General features: G+C 37.0%; 2 protein-coding genes across 2 annotated transcripts; both read right to left on the bottom strand.

The window, feature by feature from the left end:
- Positions 1-38: 38 nt before the first annotated feature.
- LOC6568875 (dynein light chain roadblock-type 2) lies at positions 39-561 on the bottom strand. The gene is made up of 2 exons (XM_001994966.2): positions 484-561; positions 39-419 (listed from the first exon to the last, which is right to left on the bottom strand). The coding sequence occupies exons 1-2, from the start codon at positions 502-504 to the stop codon at positions 90-92; spliced, it is 351 nt and encodes a 116-aa protein (XP_001995002.1). The 5' UTR covers positions 505-561; the 3' UTR covers positions 39-89.
- Positions 562-5,877: 5,316 nt separating this feature from the next.
- LOC6568877 (sodium- and chloride-dependent glycine transporter 1) lies at positions 5,878-17,831 on the bottom strand. The gene is made up of 9 exons (XM_032740965.2): positions 17,492-17,831; positions 16,438-16,888; positions 16,043-16,321; positions 9,317-9,470; positions 8,825-9,092; positions 8,648-8,751; positions 8,068-8,434; positions 7,800-8,009; positions 5,878-7,708 (listed from the first exon to the last, which is right to left on the bottom strand). Exons 1-9 carry the CDS (start codon positions 17,579-17,581, stop codon positions 7,283-7,285), a joined length of 2,349 nt encoding a protein of 782 aa, XP_032596856.1. The 5' UTR covers positions 17,582-17,831; the 3' UTR covers positions 5,878-7,282.
- Between the last annotated feature and the right edge of the window lie 352 nt (positions 17,832-18,183).

Here is an 18,183-nt window from a genome sequence, read left to right as displayed (position 1 = left end):
AAATATGTTTACTCTCTGTCTCAATAATGACTTCAAAATTCTGGCATAAGCTTGACAATTTATTTATATATACATATTTTTACAGTTGCTCATTCCGTATTTTGATTGCCCAAATAGGTATCGCGAGCATTTTGCACAACCAATACGGAGATTTTAGCATCTGGAGTTATGATAACCTCGTGGAATTTGGTGCGCACACGAAACATACAAAGATTTTCGGGTGGATCCATTTTCTGCAGAAATGCCTGTGTCTTCTCACGCAAATTGTCATAGAGGCAGGCATGCTGCAGTGCATCCTGTGGCTGCATGGAAGTCTTCACGGGCACCCCCGAACGATTCATGATGAGAACGTCCTCAACGCCGGGTTTCACGAGCACCTGACGAAACGCTTCATCAACATAGCGCTGAGTGCGCTTCGGCTAAATAATTATTAATTATTATTAGTCATTAAGGAAGAGCAGGAAAATAACAAATTTTGCGTACCTCAACTTCTGCAGCTTGCATCTTATTCTGTTTTTCAATTCAACGTATGCTTTAATAAGTTTGAAAACAATAATGCTCAGTTTATGAAGACTTCATAATAATAGTCGACATATAAAAATCATTGTATGAAGAAAAATTTAGATTTTTACAGGGCTGCTTTGCTTCCTCATTTACATTTAGTCTTTGCAAGCACCATTTGTAATCGCCAGCAGCACAATTTATAAGTAGAAAAGTTACGCAGAATCTAAAATCCATTTTCGAAATACCTTTTGTATACATACAAACAAGTTAAATGCCACAAATGCTTTATAAAACCTTCTTATTTGTATAAACATTCAAATTTATAGCTCTTCTGGAAGCAGTTCTAAATAAAGCGTATTGTTGAGCAACGTCTTTGAAAGCAGTTCTAATTTAAGCAGTGCACATTTGTTGCTCTCTTAAATGAACAAGTGCAAGCGACGTTCTCTTAAGCAACGAGTACGTTGAACAAAACTGATTCTAGACTCTATAATTCAAGATGCGCTCGTGGCGTCGCTCGCTGACTTCTCGTTTACTTGATCTATTTGACGGGTTCTCGCGGTCGAGAGTTCGAATCCTCGCTCGGGAAATCTATTTAAAATAATAAAAATGTTTGTGTTCCTGTTATTCTTCAAGGTAGGTATACACTTTTATAAGAGCCACTCTCTTTGGCCGGATTAATGATAATATAATTAATGCCGATTATGCGAGAGTAGGCAGATTACAATTTGGTGGGAATTACGCCTTCGGTGCCCATAACGGTTATCAAATCCGTGGGAAAACTATCATCCTTGTTTCCCTCCACAAATTTCAATTTTTTGTCGGACATATTTTAATAAAAGTCTCTCGAGTTTTTGTTTTGTGTTAAAACCCATAAATATTTATTCATAAATTATCTAATAATTTAATAATTTAGGTTTCTTAACATACCTTCATTTTTTGTATTGATGGCCGCTTTGGAATATAATCGATTTCATTTTGTTTTCAATTTTACATTCACATACACATGTGCATAATAGGCAATTACAAGAACAGCAAAGTATTTTTTTGATTTTTGATTTTTTTTTGTAGGTTCCTCTTTCTCAATGTCCCCTTAAAACGTATAAAATAATATCTTAAGTTCATATTAATTAAATATAATTTTAATTGGACAGTGAGAAACGATCCATAGTATTGTTTTTTTTTTATTTATGTTATAGTACATACAAAATAATTGTAGATTTTATTTTTGCAACATTTGAAGTTGTGAACATTGTTTATAAAGTTAGTTTTAGTCTACCAGATTCTGTTTTTTTTTTTTTTTTGCCCCATACATAAGTTAATTTTCTTCCATATATATTTATTTCACTTCAATCTTAAAACTTATCTCAACAACAATAACATTCTCAGTTTATTTAAGTGTAGGGCATTGTCTAGTCGATGAATTCCGACTTTTGCATAAAATAACTTAATACAATTTTATATAATTTTAACTTATTGCATAATTAATACATCAATTCTATTCTGCGGCACATATAATATATATGCATATGAGTATATTTCTTTATAATAATACTATTTATTTTTTCTGCCTTTTTATATCGAAGATAGTATTTAATGAGTTTTTTGTTTACTGTACATAGATCGGATTAGAGAGGTGGGTGGAGTTGTCAAAGATTACAGATTCCGTCGTATAACTATTATTTTTATTGGCTTAATGTAGCGATATGAATTTTGCAAATATTTTCTTTTATAATTTTATAATTTTACTCTGTCTTAGCCCAAAGTTTCATATAAAATTTGAAGCTCCTGTGATTTTTTTTTGTTTAATTTTATTAAATTTTTGCATTTTGATTTTTAAAGTAAACTTTCTTATATTCTATGGGGGTTCATTCAAAAATTTTGAGCATGCTTCTCGTAACATTGATTTTGGTTTGATCAACATAATTTTGTGTGTGTCGGAATTGACAGTTTTTGCTAGAAATCTAATATAATTTATAAAGTACGAGAAACTAAAATTTTGATTTGAGCAAATTTTTTTTTTACAAATATAACTCAGCTCAAGTTTATATTTACACCATAATAATATAAACATAATATATGCGTTTGTTGTTTATTTTTCATCGTTTTTAAATTTAATTTTCTAATCAATTATATAATATTTTATTCATTTGTTTAACAGCCATTTAACATTTCCATATTTAGATTATTGTTGATAATTTTTGTATTTTTATTTTTGTTTGTATCTTTTGTTTTACAGGTACACAAAAATCCACATAAACTAACAGCATGCAACAATGGGTTAATTATCTTAACAGTTTGGGGTTATAGTACATTATCTTTCGGTATGGTCTTACATATGTATTTTTATATATGTATGTATATTCTAGGTACATTTAGTACATAGTTTCGTAATAGTATCTCACAGCTACTGCGCTAAAAACAACGACAAACTAAAGAACCACAATTGATTAAAATTCCTGTTTTGTTAATTTTCTTACATGGCTCATATACTTAATATTATTAACTAATTTCTATCCCCTATAAGTGGACAATACATAATACTTTTTCCAAAAATGTAACATAGTTTTTAAAAAATGTTCAAATGTCTTTAAATCAGTTATCACAAATTTCGGGTTTTTCTCTTTTCAAATGTTTTTTTTTTCCTTTTTGAAAACTTAAATTAAAATTTAACAAAATTTTGCTTTTAACATAATTATTTGAAATAATTTTGATTTTGTATTCCTTATTAAATATAGAACATTTTTCTATTATTTTTAATTTATTTTTACCACTAGCTACACGTACAAACACATACAAATATTTATAGATTTTTTATTAATACATATTTTTAATACAATCTTTACTCTGTTTACGGATTGGTTTTTAGTTTTTTTATTATTTTTTTTTTTTAGGCAACACATAGCTTATATGATTTCTTCTAATACTCAACATTTATATATAAACATATTTATTTGAACAACAATACACAATAATTTCCATATAAATTATATTCATTTTTATTTATTTATTAATTTACTTTCCCTTTAAGATAATTATTGTTTCGTTTTTTGTTTTTAGTTTTATTCAGTTAGTGGATTAGTTTAAGTTCTTTTAAATACAGCACACATACACACACATGCACACACATAAAACATTTCTAAATATTTGGCTTACACATAGTTTTCATGCTGTTAAATCCATATATGTTTTGAATAATCCACTCGGTATTTTAATTCCATTTAGGTACATGAGTCTCTCATTTGTTTGTTTTTTATGCCTATCAAAATATAGTTACACATCATACATTTATATTGAACTGTGTACGTTTTTCACTCTACATTTATATATATGTATATAAATATTATCTAAATATTTACCTAAACATGCATAAAAATATTGGATTAAATCATACAAAACAAAAAGTTCTATAAAGTTAAAAATCCAACCTGTGCTTCTTTCCCAAAATATTATTCTTTTTCAAAATATTCTTTAAATAACATTTGCACTAAAAATAAACATTGTTTTGTTTTGTTGTTGTATATGTTATATTAATATATAGTATATGTATGTGTATATAGGGTATATTGTATATGTATATAAATGTATTTACCTAAATCTCCAACCTTATCTTCTTTCCATTGCATTTCCACATTGCTCTCGAATTGAATCGGTTGCGTTTCGAACGCTTCCAATTATAATCATTAGGTACATATAATCGGGGTATATATAAGTTTATCTATATATATATATATATATAGACACTTTTCTTTTTCAACCAAAAGTCGAGCCAATCCTTAACTAACAACTACGTTAACTTCTTTGGTAATTGCAATGAGTCTTTCAACATAATACTAATCATGAAAATAGAGCACATAAATCAGATATAACGAGGAACTATTGAAAGATAGTTTGTTTTTTCCATGTGTTTTATATGTAGGTACACGAGTGTTGATTACTATATAGTAAGTGTATTGCTAGGAAACATTTTCAGGTGATCGATCTTATACCCTTGCATTAATAATAACGCGTATATATTAATTCAAGATATTTTTGTATTTTAGTTACATAGTTTCGAATATATTCTTATTGAAAATTAAATAAACGAAAAATTAGTCATTGCCAAAACTTAATAGATTTACAATTTAAGAATTTCTATCGAAATCGGACAATTTCTCATATTTTTCGCATTTCTGAGAGATGTATTCATATTTAATGTACTTATTTATTTCTGCAAAGGTATTTAATCATCGGTAAGCCGAGGATAACTTTTTTGTTATTGTTCTCTAAAGACTGCTTATAGGAAACAGTATGTATATATGTATGTATATATATATTTATTTTTTTGGCAAATGTACATAGTTCATGAGAACTATTTAAATGTTCAAAAAATGTTGCAATTTCTTCCATTTGCTGTTGCTGTTCGCTGCCAAAGTAAATGTAATCCAAATAAATATTTATAAAATCTGCTTCTATGTAAACATCTAGGCATTTAACATTCATATATAGTATATGTATATATATATAGGCTTAGCTTAAACACGATTTTTTTCTTTGCTTAGCTCGATTTCTTTTAAATTATGTAGGTACATACTTAGAAAAATAGTGTTCGATAAGGGACCTATTTTATTTTTTATTTCTTAGTTATTGCTGCTTTCGTTTTGCTTGATGTTGCTGCCGTCTTGCTGGTTGTTGCTGTTTTTGTAGGACTGGTTGCTGTTGGCTTGGATGATGTTGTTGCTTTGCTGATCTTTGGTGACATATTGCTGCTAGAAGTGGTTGTTGCTGGTTTGCTTGTTTGGGGCTTGGTAGCTGCAGCAAGTGTTGTTGTCGCGGAGAGTGTTGTAACCTTTTTTGTCGGTGATGTTGCTGTGGGCTTTGTTGTTGCTGTTGTTGTCGAAGGCTTTGATGTTGCTGATGTGCTCGCTGAGCTTGAGCCGTGTGGTGCGTTTTTCACTGGGATTGCTGCTGTGTTGCTGGCGGCAACTGTTGTGGTTGTAAGCGTAACAATTGTTGCTGCTGGTGTGGCTTTCGTGGTTGGTGCTTTCGAAATTGCAGCTGTTGTGACAGTATTAACAACAATTGTTGTGGGCTTACCTGGAACAATTGGTGTTGTTGTTACAGTTGCTGTTGCTGGTTTAGTTGCAATCGTTGTAGTTGCTACTGTTAGTTTTTGTATGTCGCTGACAGTGGATATAGCTGCTGGCTTAGCTGCAACAGGTGCTACTGGAGGCTTATGAATGTTGGTAGCTGTTGCAGTTGGTTTTGCTGCTGTTGGATTACTTACAACAGTAGTTGCTGTTGTTGCTACTGGCTTTTGCATATTACTGGCAATTGTTGCTGTTGCTGCTGGCTTAATTGCAATATTTGCTGTTGTTGCTACTGGCTTTGGCATATTACTGGCAACAGTTGCTGTTATTCCTGGCTTAGTTGCAGCAGTTGCTGTGGTTACTACTGTCTTTTGCATATTACTGGCAATTGTTGCAGGTGATGTTGTTGCTGGCTTAGTTGCAATATTTGCTGTTGTTACTACTGGCTTTTGCATATTACTGGCAATTGTTGCTGCTGCTGCTGGCATAGTTGCAGCAGTTGCTGTAGTTGCTACTGGCTTTTGCATATTATTGGCAATTGTTGCTGCTGCTGCTGGTTTAGTTGCAAACGTTTCAATTGCTACGGTAGGTTTTTGCATGTTGCTGGCAACTGTTATAGTTGCTGTTGCTGCTGGCTTAGTTGCAGTTGTAGTTGCTGTTGGCTTTGTTGCAACAGTTGCTGTTGCTATGGTTGGCTTTTGCATGTTGCTGGCAGCAGTTGCGGCTGCTGTTACTGCTGGCTTAGTTGCAGTAGTTGCTTCTGGCTTCTTCATATTACTGCCAACAGTTGCAGTTGCTGCTGCTGTTTTGGTTGCAGTTGCAGCTGGCTGTGTTGTCGCTGTGCCCAAAGCAGCTGTTATTGTTGTCACTGTTTGTGGCTTCTGAGCAACAGTAACAGTTATTGGCGTTAGAGCCGCAAAAGTTGTTGCTGGCTTTGCAGCAACACTTGCACTTGGCTGGGTTATTGTTGTTATTACTTTTGTCAACATCACTTGCGACTTGTCAGCAGCTGCTGGCTTTGATGATGTTGGAGCTGCTGATGAGACGGCAGCAATTGTTGCTGTAGTTGGCGTCACTGTCTTATTAGCAATCGTGACACTTGGCTCTGATTTTGTTGACACGATTTGTGTTTTTGGTAGGGTTACAGCTGCAGTTTCAACACTGCCATTGCCGGCAACATAGGTATTTACATCTGTTGCAGCCATTTTACTATTATTGGCAGCAACGGCAGATGTTGTTATTGGCTTTGTGGCTGGCATAAAAGTGCTGGTTAGTGTTGGGCTTGGCTTCGTGCCAGCTGGCACAGCAGCAATATTGCTGTTAGCAGCTGTCGTTCTCTGTATAGTCACGTCTGCAGCAGCTGGCCCGCCTGTTGTAAATGTGCACATTGTGTTGCATTCACGTCCGCTGCTCATGGTGCCTGTGGCCAACACTTTCGTGGTGGCAGCAGTCATTGTTGTTGTTGTTGCTGCTGCTGCAGGCTTTGCTTGTTGCTTGCTTGCAGCTTTCTCTTTCTCAGCATGCTTAGTGGAACTGACCTCCGTTATGACCTTGACTTGAGCCGGTTGCTGTTGATTACTGTTGATGTTGCTGCTGTGATGCCTTGCCGATGTCTTCAATATACTCGGTCCCGGCAACTTGCCCACAGTCATTGGCAACACATCAACCGCGTCAACGGCCATCGCCGACGAGGCTGATGCATTAACCCGCTCTCAGAGTTGCATCGCCTCATCCCGATAGCTGTTGCCGTTGTCATTGTTGCCATTCACATTGCCATTGCTATTGCCCGGAGCAGCAGCATCCTCGTAGGGCGTCACCTCCAACGGTGGTGCACCACTTATCAGTATTTGAGTGTTCGTCACACCATCGTAATTCTGACTCTGATAACGCTCGGCATGCAAATTGACACAGGGTCTGCCAGCGGGTCCCCATTCCGCTGTGGGTCTCAGCAGATGTTTGAGGCGATCTCGGAAATTGAGATGCTTGGGCGCCTTGCAGATCTGCTGTAAACCCACCACAAAGATGATAAACACCGGCAATAGACCTATAATCCAGCCAACTGTATCTGCCCAGATGGGATAAATGTAATGTCCATATTGGGCGGGCTTATACTCAACCCAGTTGAAGAACAAAATGAACTGCAAAAGAATTTCAGTTTACTTGAATAGAACATTAGCTGGAGAAGGAGCTTAAACATGGATTTGGGATTCTTAGGATATTGTTACATACCAGTAGCGTTGCTGGTGTAATATAGCGCCACATGGTGCCCCAGAAAATGTTCCATAGACGCGATCGCTTGCCAATCATGCCCTGTATATCGTTGAGGAAACGCTGCGAGCCATAGATCCAGGCAATCAAGACACACTCCGATATGGCTATGAGCAACACCGACCAGTTTGCCGCATATTTATCCATTAGCTGCAGCCAATACATGCCACTCTGAGGAACATCAAAATGAATCAGACAAATTTAATATATTTAAGTATTATATGCTCACATTGGTGGTGAAGCCCAATCCGCCCAGGTAGCCAAATATGCCCACGAAGAGCACAACCCATGTTTTGTATTGTCGCAGATTTGGAAACTTGTCTAAAATGGCAGTAGTTACGGTCTCCATTAATGCAAACTGCGAGTCCAAACCCAACGTGAGCAGCATGACAAAGAACAGTATCGACCAAACTGGCGAGATGGGCAGACGAGTAACCACCTCCGGATACACAATGAACGCCAAACCAGCACCCTGATCCACAACCTTTTTCACCTCCACATCTAGCTCGTGTGCCAGAAAACCAATTATCGAGAATATGACCAGACCCGCAAAGAATGAAGTGGCTATGTTGCAAAAGGCCACAATCAACGAGTCCCTGAAAGTGGATGAGATATTCGTCTTAAAGTTAGGTACATATAATAAGCAGGTGTTGTTGATTAGCTAGTATTATAAGGTTATAGATTTTTGATCTTTTTAAATGTGTTTGAATAATAAATCCGATCGAAAATCAGAGGATTATAACTATTTTCGAAGTCTACAGAACTTTGGGAATAAGATCTGTTATAGGCTCTAAGTATATCACACTTACTTATAGCAATTATTGGAGAACTTATTATATGAAGACAATGTGATGAGTCCACCCCAGGCGGGGCTGAGTGCAAAGAAGATCTGCACAGCGGCATCTCCCCACACCTGAAATACACAATAAAAACGTCTGATTAAGATTAAAGATTTAGAGTTAAAGTTGTCCAGGCTGTCCACTGACCTGAGCATTTGCCAGTTGCTTCCAATCGGGCGTTAGATAGAACAGAATCCCTGTGCTGGCACCTGGCAGGGTAACACCACGAAAGAAGAGTATGACCAGCACCAAGTAGGGAAAGAGGGCGGTAAAATAAACGACCTTGCCAGAGGATTGAACGCCCTTGCAGAGGCACAGAAAGACAATGACCCAGGCCAGAAACAAGCAGGCTGCCAATGAGTACTTAATGCTGCCCGTTTCCTCAATGCCCGATGAGAGGCCCAACACAAAGTTGCTGGGAATGAGAATGGAAAGGATTAAAGTTTACTTAATATATAGTTGCTGCTCAGTGTAAGAAAAGGGTTGCTTTCACTTAAGACTTCGACTTAGGACATTTTCTTGCTATCAATCAAGAAGTATACTTGAACTTTAGAAAGACTTCAATAATTGTTAATATTTAAATGATATTGTTAAAAGAAACTTTGTCATTGAATACATACTGAATTAAGGTTTACTCACTTGAAATACTCCTCGGCAGGTGGACGTTTCAGGGCATGTAGCGCCATTTCGGTTATATTGTGCTCATCGGCATAGGTGGCATTGTAACAGGTGCGCAGATAGTAGGTGCCATTGATAGACTCACATTGATCCGCCATCACGTAAGAGAAACAATCTGCAAGTGTCATCAACTCTGTTAGTACATTGAGCTAAATAAACACACCACAAAAAAAAGGATATGCCGCTGGGGCAATTCAAGTCGACAGTCGCTCAATTATGCAGAAAGGGGGCAGCACTTTTTTAATATTTATGAACTATTTGTCGGACTCAAAAAAAACATCAGAGAGAAAGAGAAAAAGACAAGGAAATGGCAGCTCTGAAAAATAGGGCTCGTGCGGAAGGACAATAAAGCAGTGAGTCGGGCGACTTTTGTGCGGCTCCATAATTAAAAGGACAAAGTAGCAAATCTGGCAAAAAAACATGAAAAGGGTTTGGTGGCAAGCACATTGTAGCTGCTCCTCGTCGCTGCCAGTGTGCAAACAAAAACAAAATGTGACAAACAATTGCTGTGGTATGCGACTGTGAGATACCCTGTATAACACTGAATAGTTTTTATTATCTTACTGTTTAGGGTATCTGCAGCTCGTATGGCCTCTCGGTACCTTAAATATGTAGAGCTTAAGTTCTCGCTTACTTACGTAAGCAGTTCCGCCTCTGTATCCATAATAATATAAATAATATATATTACCTTGAGGTGCCATATAAAAAATAGATTAAGGCCTCAAAAGCACTTTTATTCTAACGTTTCTGTTAATTACCGTATTTAGAATTCACGAAAGCCAAGCAAACACTTTGAAGACACTTTCTATTATATAATAATTTTTCTTTTTTATCAACTTTTATACAAGAGTAACACTTCCTTATAGTCTCATTTACAGTGTATATGTAAAAGGGTTAAAATGTCGAAGGGACCGTCACAGTGGGCCCGCATAACAGTGGATCTCTCTGTCATTTTGTAGGAAGAGCTCCGTTTGTTGACCCAGGCCTGATTAAATTTTGAAGAGCATGCTTTATTAAGTTGAGGCGAAAGCAAATCGATGTTGGAATGCGATGGTGGATGGGGTCAAAGGTCAATAGAAATGCTGACACAGTTGATTAGAGGCAGGGCTTGAAATTTGTTTTTTATTATAATGGCATTAATACCAAATGCAAAAGGATTCCAAATGGATTTAAGTTGATTAAGCCACGTTGAATATATAATCTGAGTAGCGATTATATATAATAAAAATTCTGGCAGTTTCGTTTACTTTTTTTTAAGCTACTTATGTGAAGGCATTATTTGAGCATGTATCAAATATTTTAATCTGTCCGCTGCTTTTACTGCTGTCCACTCACGAAAATTGGTAAGAGACCGCGTTGTTTTAACTGGTATTTATAGCTGGCGCTTTTGCACACCTGGCTCGGCCACATGTTGGTGGCCAACAGGGGCAATATGCTTAATACAGTAGATGTCACAATGCAACGTCAGCAACTGTTTATGACATTTGACTTGTGAAGCTCGTCGCCTGCCACATGGGGCATGGGTGGGAGTTTTTTGCCTAACAAAAAGTTTGAGCTCATGTTTATGAGTTTGGTGGTTTTGTGTCTGTTCTGGTATTAGTGTGTCTGTCTATGTGTGTGTGCCTATTTGTGTGTGCAAATTTCAAAGTTTTTCGGGTCTTTCAGTTGACTAACGAGGCAAGCGGTTGACCGCAAAATGACTAACTGAATGCTGCCAAGTTCTAAAGTTAGAATCCGCATTCTTTGTTTGCTCTTGAAATGAAATAGGGCACCGAGTGTGCGACTGAGTCAAGGTGCATCATGCCACTTGGCCACAACGGTCCACTTGCCTAATGGCCCCTTAATGTACAACTACCAAATAAGGTTTTCTCATCCCCATCTCGCCACCAACTTTTGTGGTTTACCAATTGAAAATGTGATATTAATTCAGTTGCCCAGCTTATCTTGTGTATTTTCGTTTGTTTTTGCTGCTCGCTGCTCGCTTAAAATTTGATTACTGTTCAAGTTTTAAGCAGAAACTGTTCAATTTGCAAACACGCAGCACAACACTGGCAATTGAGTTTATGATTCCGTAGTTGGCATGCAATTAATTTTCAAATTTACCCATGCAGTCCACGTAGCTGCCAATAAAGAGCAAAACAACAACCAAAACAACAGGCACATTTACAATTTGTGTTTGTGAACGGTGAGAATGCCAGTGTAAGTTGATTACAGTTCAAACAGACCTGTTTCCTCCGAATTTAGGCCAATTGATTACGTGCCCCAAAGTGTGCCCTTGTCAAAAGTTACCCATGTTAAAAACCCGGTACAAATTATTTAAATTTCAAATGCTTTGAACACATTTTTCTACCATATTTCATAACTTTAAAGTCGATTTCTGACATTGATTGGAAAATCAATTTTAACATCTAAAAAATTCTTCATAATTCAATTAATTTGAAGAACAATTTTTAATTTATTGCTTTTTAGATGTCTAGAAACCGGAGAATTTCCATACAATTTTGCTATAAATGTAAACTTCTTGTGGAAACTCAATTCGCATAAGGAATTTATACAATAAAGTTGAAAACTATTGAAAATGATTTACGTTTCAAACTAATGAAAGCTGCAAAATATTATGAATTTTTAATGTGTGAGGCTTGTAACTCCATGGAAATTAATCAAAAAGGCCTCGACATGTCGACAATCCGACAACTCGACAACCCAACTCAATCAGCGTTTATTCATTTGCCCGCGTTACTCATACGACGCATAGGACCTATATACATATAGAAGGCGCTTCCTGGATGAGGTGGAGGTGACAGTTAAGTCAAGGTTAAACATATGGTTCCACATACCACATACCACACATACACACACATATATATATATGTATGTGTACAAGTAAAAGTCGGTTGCTTTTTACAGCACACACCGCATATCCATCATCTAATCAATCAGCATCAAAATGGAAATCAAATGCGCCACAGCTAGAGAAAATTGAACACACAAGTTCCTTCTTGTGGTTGGTGTTTATATTTCTTATTCCATTTTTTTTTTTTCGTTTTCTTTTTGTGGGCGGGGTAAAGCTTCAAAGTGTTTACACGCCGTTTAATTTGCCTGTCTGCCTTTATTTGTTATGCAATTAATTTTATTACAAGCATACACCCCACACACACACACTCACACACACAGGATGTGACAGGACCCGTAGATACAAATCATATAAAACTTTATGTGAATGCGGCATCAGGCAAAAACTGTCTGCCTTTCAATTTGGGTAACTGGAGCGTGTCTACTCAGCCAACTGTGCATCTGTATGTGTGTTCTGTATGTTGTGTGTGTGTGCATTTTCATGTCGGCATCTTACATTTGATTACAAACACACACACTCACACACAGAGATAAGATTCTTATATAAGCCGCTCCCAAGTCGACTAGCACACACAGGAAATTGCCATTAAATTTTGCGACCTTTAAGTTTGATGTTGGGCAGCAGCCTTCAAGTTTACTTCTTTTCTTCTTTATTATATATATATATTTTTTTGCTCTTCCACAAGTTTTGTACCATACCCACAAAATTTGGTCGGCACATGTTTGTGTCCATAACATCAGTTTGATTAGCTCCAGCAAACCTTATTGACCCAATTAGAAGTTATAACCGCAAATATAAACACACACACACACATGCTGTGAGTTTAGTGCAACTTTATGTGATTGGATGGAGGAAATACGGCTGGTCTAAGGAAAGATCCATTAACTAGTAAATAATTCAATAATCGATATAGTTATCCGATTCGCTTTACTACGCTATTTATCCCCATTTATGTAGAAGAATTTATTTTAGTTGTTGTAATTTTGTAATGGGGAATTTCAAAGTTGAAAAAATACAGATATATCACTTTGTAACTATCAGATAATGTTGTCCAAACTAATTCTGAATTAATCTTCTCCAACAAGATAGGTTTGCCATTAAATGAGAGAAGTACAAAATAAATTAATTCTTATCTATTTCTGTTCATTTTCCGGTGCGATCTCCATCCCAATTTCTATTTTCTTAAATATGACACATTTATTCACTAATATTTCCAATTTCTCTAATATTTGCTTAACAATAAAATAACACTTAGCAAATAAAGGGAGACCCATGAAAACATGAAATAAACCAAACACAGCCTGTTATGTAAGCACTTGTACTTAAGAAGAAAAAAGAGGGAATATCCCAGCAAAATATTGACAGAAAAGTGTTTGTGTTGTTGTTATTGTTATTTAAGTTGTTGCTATTGTTGCTTTTGTTATTGTTGTTGTTGCTTATGTTTGTGTTTGCTTTTGTGTTTTTAGGGTCAGAGGCAAACTAAGGCAGAAGGCGGCGTTAAGTGTGCAAGATATTCAATCAATGGACAAACAAGTTAAACACATTTTAATCATGAGGCTAAAAGTAAACATTTATCATCTAAAAATTCCATGAGACGAGGTCGTCACGACGACAACGATGACGACGAAGGTGAAGAGGATGACCAGAAGAGGCCAAAGCCACAGACGAGACGAGACGAGAGGTGAAAGTGTCAATAAATGAAATCCTTAAGAAATTGCTTGTCTGCCACAGAGATTGCGGCTGTGCTTGTGAGAAAGCATAGCTAAAAAGCTGCGGCAAATGGTTGCCAGCCGACGCTTGAATGTCAAAAAGTGTTTAGGCATAATTGTTGTCGCTTTAAGCATCTATTTTTGCCAGCCATAAAAAACAAGCAACATCATCGTAGGTGTAGCGAAGCAAACAATGAAAATCGCATCCATTGCGCATATCGATTACATGAAAAATAAACTATGAGTTCCTGTTTTTTGTATACCCTTTCAAAGTATTTTATATTTGGCTAGTATATAGATACTTTCTTAAAGGCATCAACAGTTGCAGTTCAATTGCCTTCTAATTTATGAAACATATTTCGAAGAGTAAATAAAATCAGAACTTGATATTTAAAGCATACATTTTGTTTTGTAGATTATGTCAAAATTAAATAAGAAAAATCTATAATTGAATTACTTATTTATTCATTTTTCTTAAACTTCAGTCTGGAAGTGCATCTAAGCTTCGGCATGCTGTTAACAGCAGTCTGTGTTGCTTTTTTGCTGCTGCTGTTGCTGCTGCTTCTTCTTTAGGCAATAGCTGTGCATCAATGGCATCCATATTAAATCAAGTAGGCTAACGCAGAGGCGTGGCAATTGAAGGGGTTGCGCCGAGCTGTGAGCAACCGTTGTAGTGTTGGGTAGTGGCAGCTGTGCTGTTACAGCTCATGCAAAAACTTTCAATGGCGTTGGCTGTTGCTGTCGCTGCTGTCGTTGTTGCTATGATTATTGCTTGTACTGTTGTAGCCTGTATACAGTAAGCGCCACTTGAGTCTCTGCGTGCATACGTGTGTGTGTGTGTGTGTTTAAGTGCCACTGAGGCAGCCGCAATAAAATAAGCAAAGTATGCAGCGAGCGGGGGCATATAAAAAAAACAGCAAAAGATGCTGCTAAATTTTCTCTTTTTACTCAAGTGACGAATGTTGGATACTCTGTTATTTTATGAGCATATAAAAAAATGAAAAGTATTCGAGAAAGTGAGCTTAATTTATAGTAAAGTCTTTCCTATTTTTAAAATAGTTTTTTAAGCCATTTTAAAAACATTTTTTTTATTAACAAAATACATTCGAAACTTTTGCATTACATGCATACGACTTTTTGAATAGTTATTAACTAGATTCATTTCAAAGTTCAGCATAATAAACGTACGAGCTATAAACACAGATTATTCCTTAGCTATTTTTTATGACTTCACAAAGTTGGCTAAGCCTACATAACTGTCATAAGTTGTCGTATAGACAACATTTTGCCACCTAGTTCAAACAATAACCTTGACTGCCTGAATGCCACTCCACAGTTCACAAAGACTCGTTAAAGATTTATGTCTTTCGCGTGGCAGAAAGAAAATTTTAAATTGTGTCTGTGTCTGTATTTGTGTTTGTCTTATTCTAAAGAAATCAAATGCACGCTTAAGCGCGCACAATATGCGCTACAGCCGCAGCTTTTGCTCTCAGTCTGCCACACACACACACTCAAACACACAGAGAGAGGAGCAGACACACCTCTGACAATGTCAAATGGAAACCCAACGAGCCACAGCACAAAAACAATTGCCTACTTCAAGGCGCTGTCGTCCTTTTCAGCAAGCGTTTGGCTTGCCTACCTCGGCATTATTGTTGGCGCTGTGTATTATTATCATCTTTTGCACAAAAGTTGCTTTTTATTGTTTACGTGTGCGTAAATTGCAAATGAATAAAAACCTTGCCAGTTTATTTGCTGGCGGACAATAAAATTGCTGTTATCAAGCTCAAGTTATCGATATCAATATCGATTTATGGGCATAATATACTGCTTAATAAGAGTCAGGTCGAAAATATATATATATATCCACCTGAAAAGCATTAATTGTGTGCATTCACCAGCTACATATATATAAGAGCAGCATCAATTATGTTTAGTGGCTTATTAAATTTACTATTTTCTCTGTGAGTTTGACAGGCCTGACTAAGTTATTCACGCCACGTATGGCCAAAAGTTTGGTACGAAACAAAAAAAGTTTCACATATGACAGCTGGCAATTTGCTTAATCTATTGCCAGAAAGAAATAAGGCAAACAAAGTGCTTTTGTCTTGATATTGTACTCACGCTCTGTGCTCCACTCCGGCTCGCAGTTCTGCCATGGCAGCTGTGTGCGAAACGAGGCGAACATATAGAATATAGTCCAGGCAATTATTAGATTGTAGTACAGCATCACAATCGCCGAGACGATGATCATGCCGGTGCCGAGTCCACGGAAGAGCGGACAGAAGCGACGATATATGGCCACAGGACCCAAGGCGGCGTACTGGCCAAACGAGAGCTCCATAAACATTAGCGGTAGTCCCGCTATGATTAACATTATGGTGAATGGTATAAGAAAGGCGCCTGGAAGCATAGCAATATTATAGAGTTTAAAATATTAAATAGTAATTGCTGTAATTGGGAACAACTTGGATATCTCGAGGCCATCATCATTCTTGAGTTATTAAGTGATTACTTACCGCCTCCATTATTGTAGCAGAGATATGGAAAACGCCAGACGTTGCCCAGCCCCACCGAGTAGCCGAGGAGTGAGAGTAGAAAATCAAAGCGACCCGTCCAGTTACCACGTTCCGGTTCCGCTGTCTCAATGGTGACCGCATCCGCGTCGAGTGTGACCAGCGCCGTGCCCGAAGCACAGCCCGCAATGCTGATGGCTGTGGGTGTGGTGCTGAGCTGTGGTGGTGTCGCCACTGTCACATCTTTCCCCGAAGCACTCGCTGTTAATGTTAACGTTGCCGCATTGCCGGGACAAACTACGCCCACACCACCAGCGCCAACACCAGCACCACCACTGCGACCCCCGCCAGGAGCTGTTGCTCCTCCTCCAATCGCTGTTGCTGATGTCGCCTTGTTGTTCTGGGCTCGACGCTCCGAATTGAATTCACAGCTGCTGAAACGATCCTCATTTTGCTGCAAGGGATTGGTGAGAATGTTTTGTGGTCCAGTTAGTTAACCTTGCGTGACAATCACTTGACAAGCGACTCGCCTGGCCAGCTGCCAGGCAAACGAATGAACAATGAATGGCATTTGGCCTCATTAAAGGCAAAAGGCAAAAATCTGCTTGACACAGAAGTTATTGTGCCCTTCAGCATCGCAGTCAATTCAAATTGAATGTTTAAGTTGTGGCTTATGCTGGCTTATATTGTTGCTCTTAATATTGATATTTTTGGAACAACTGTTGCATAACAGCGAGTGTTATTTAATATAATAATTTATATCAAAAATGAATTCATAAAACTCTCTGTTCTTCTGAATATGATTACCAATTGAATACGCATATTTGTATACATTTATTTACAATTTAAAAATTTAACTAAGTATTTAAGTGAACACTTGATTAACACTTGATTTCTTTAATAATTTTAGATTTTAGTTTAATATTTAAGATTCCGTATTCTGTATATCAATATTCTGAGTTTGATTACCCATTACACATACATATTTAACATTCTATTACATAATACTCTAAAAATATAGAACATTATCAAAACAGTTTTAAGTTGAAGCTCTTACCTCCCATAGATCCACATCCAGTTTGGTGCTGGACTCTTTGTTCGGCTTGAGGCTTTTCGTTTTAGATTTGGTCTTTGATTTCTTATCCATGGTGGTTCGCACTTGTTGCTGCTAATTGCATGCTATTCTCTGGCTGTATCTCTGTGTGTGCGCTGCTTTTTGGGGGCACTGTTTCGTGTGATTTATGTCAGTTGCTTCATAAATTCAAATTTTGCTAACAGATGGCTCTCAGTTGTGGCCTGGCCTGGCGGCCCTCCTGGACTGGCCTTGTGTGCTATTTGTTTTTGTTCTGTTTTTGGACGTGGCAGCTAACGGTAGCCCCCTTAGGTCATAATTGTGGTCTCTGCAAGAAACAAAAATATCATTTTCGGTTAATGATGCTGGGCAACAAAGGAGATTTGCATATCTTCGTTCAGATTGCGTTAATAATATTTTAATTGCAAATTTCAAGTTAATTTAGTGGGTGAATTAATTCACATATATATTTTTCAATTATTATTCTATTTCCGTATTTGTCAAATTTTGCAACTCAATTGTCATAATTTAATAAGCACTGTTAATTAGCGCATGTTGCCAACTATTCAAAATCCATTCATGCACCGCTTTCATTAGTCAGATTTCCATTTCCTTTCCCATCTGCTGCTGCCGCTGCAGCTGCAGCTGGTGTGAAAATATTGGTATCGAACTGCCAT

This window comes from Drosophila grimshawi, unplaced genomic scaffold (genome assembly GCF_018153295.1).
Source record: "Drosophila grimshawi isolate 15287-2541.00 unplaced genomic scaffold, ASM1815329v1 contig_1367, whole genome shotgun sequence".
Classification (NCBI taxonomy): Eukaryota; Metazoa; Arthropoda; class Insecta; order Diptera; family Drosophilidae; genus Drosophila; species Drosophila grimshawi.
The sequence above is the reverse complement of the archived record's forward strand: the minus strand, read 5'-3'. Positions and strand labels throughout refer to the sequence as shown.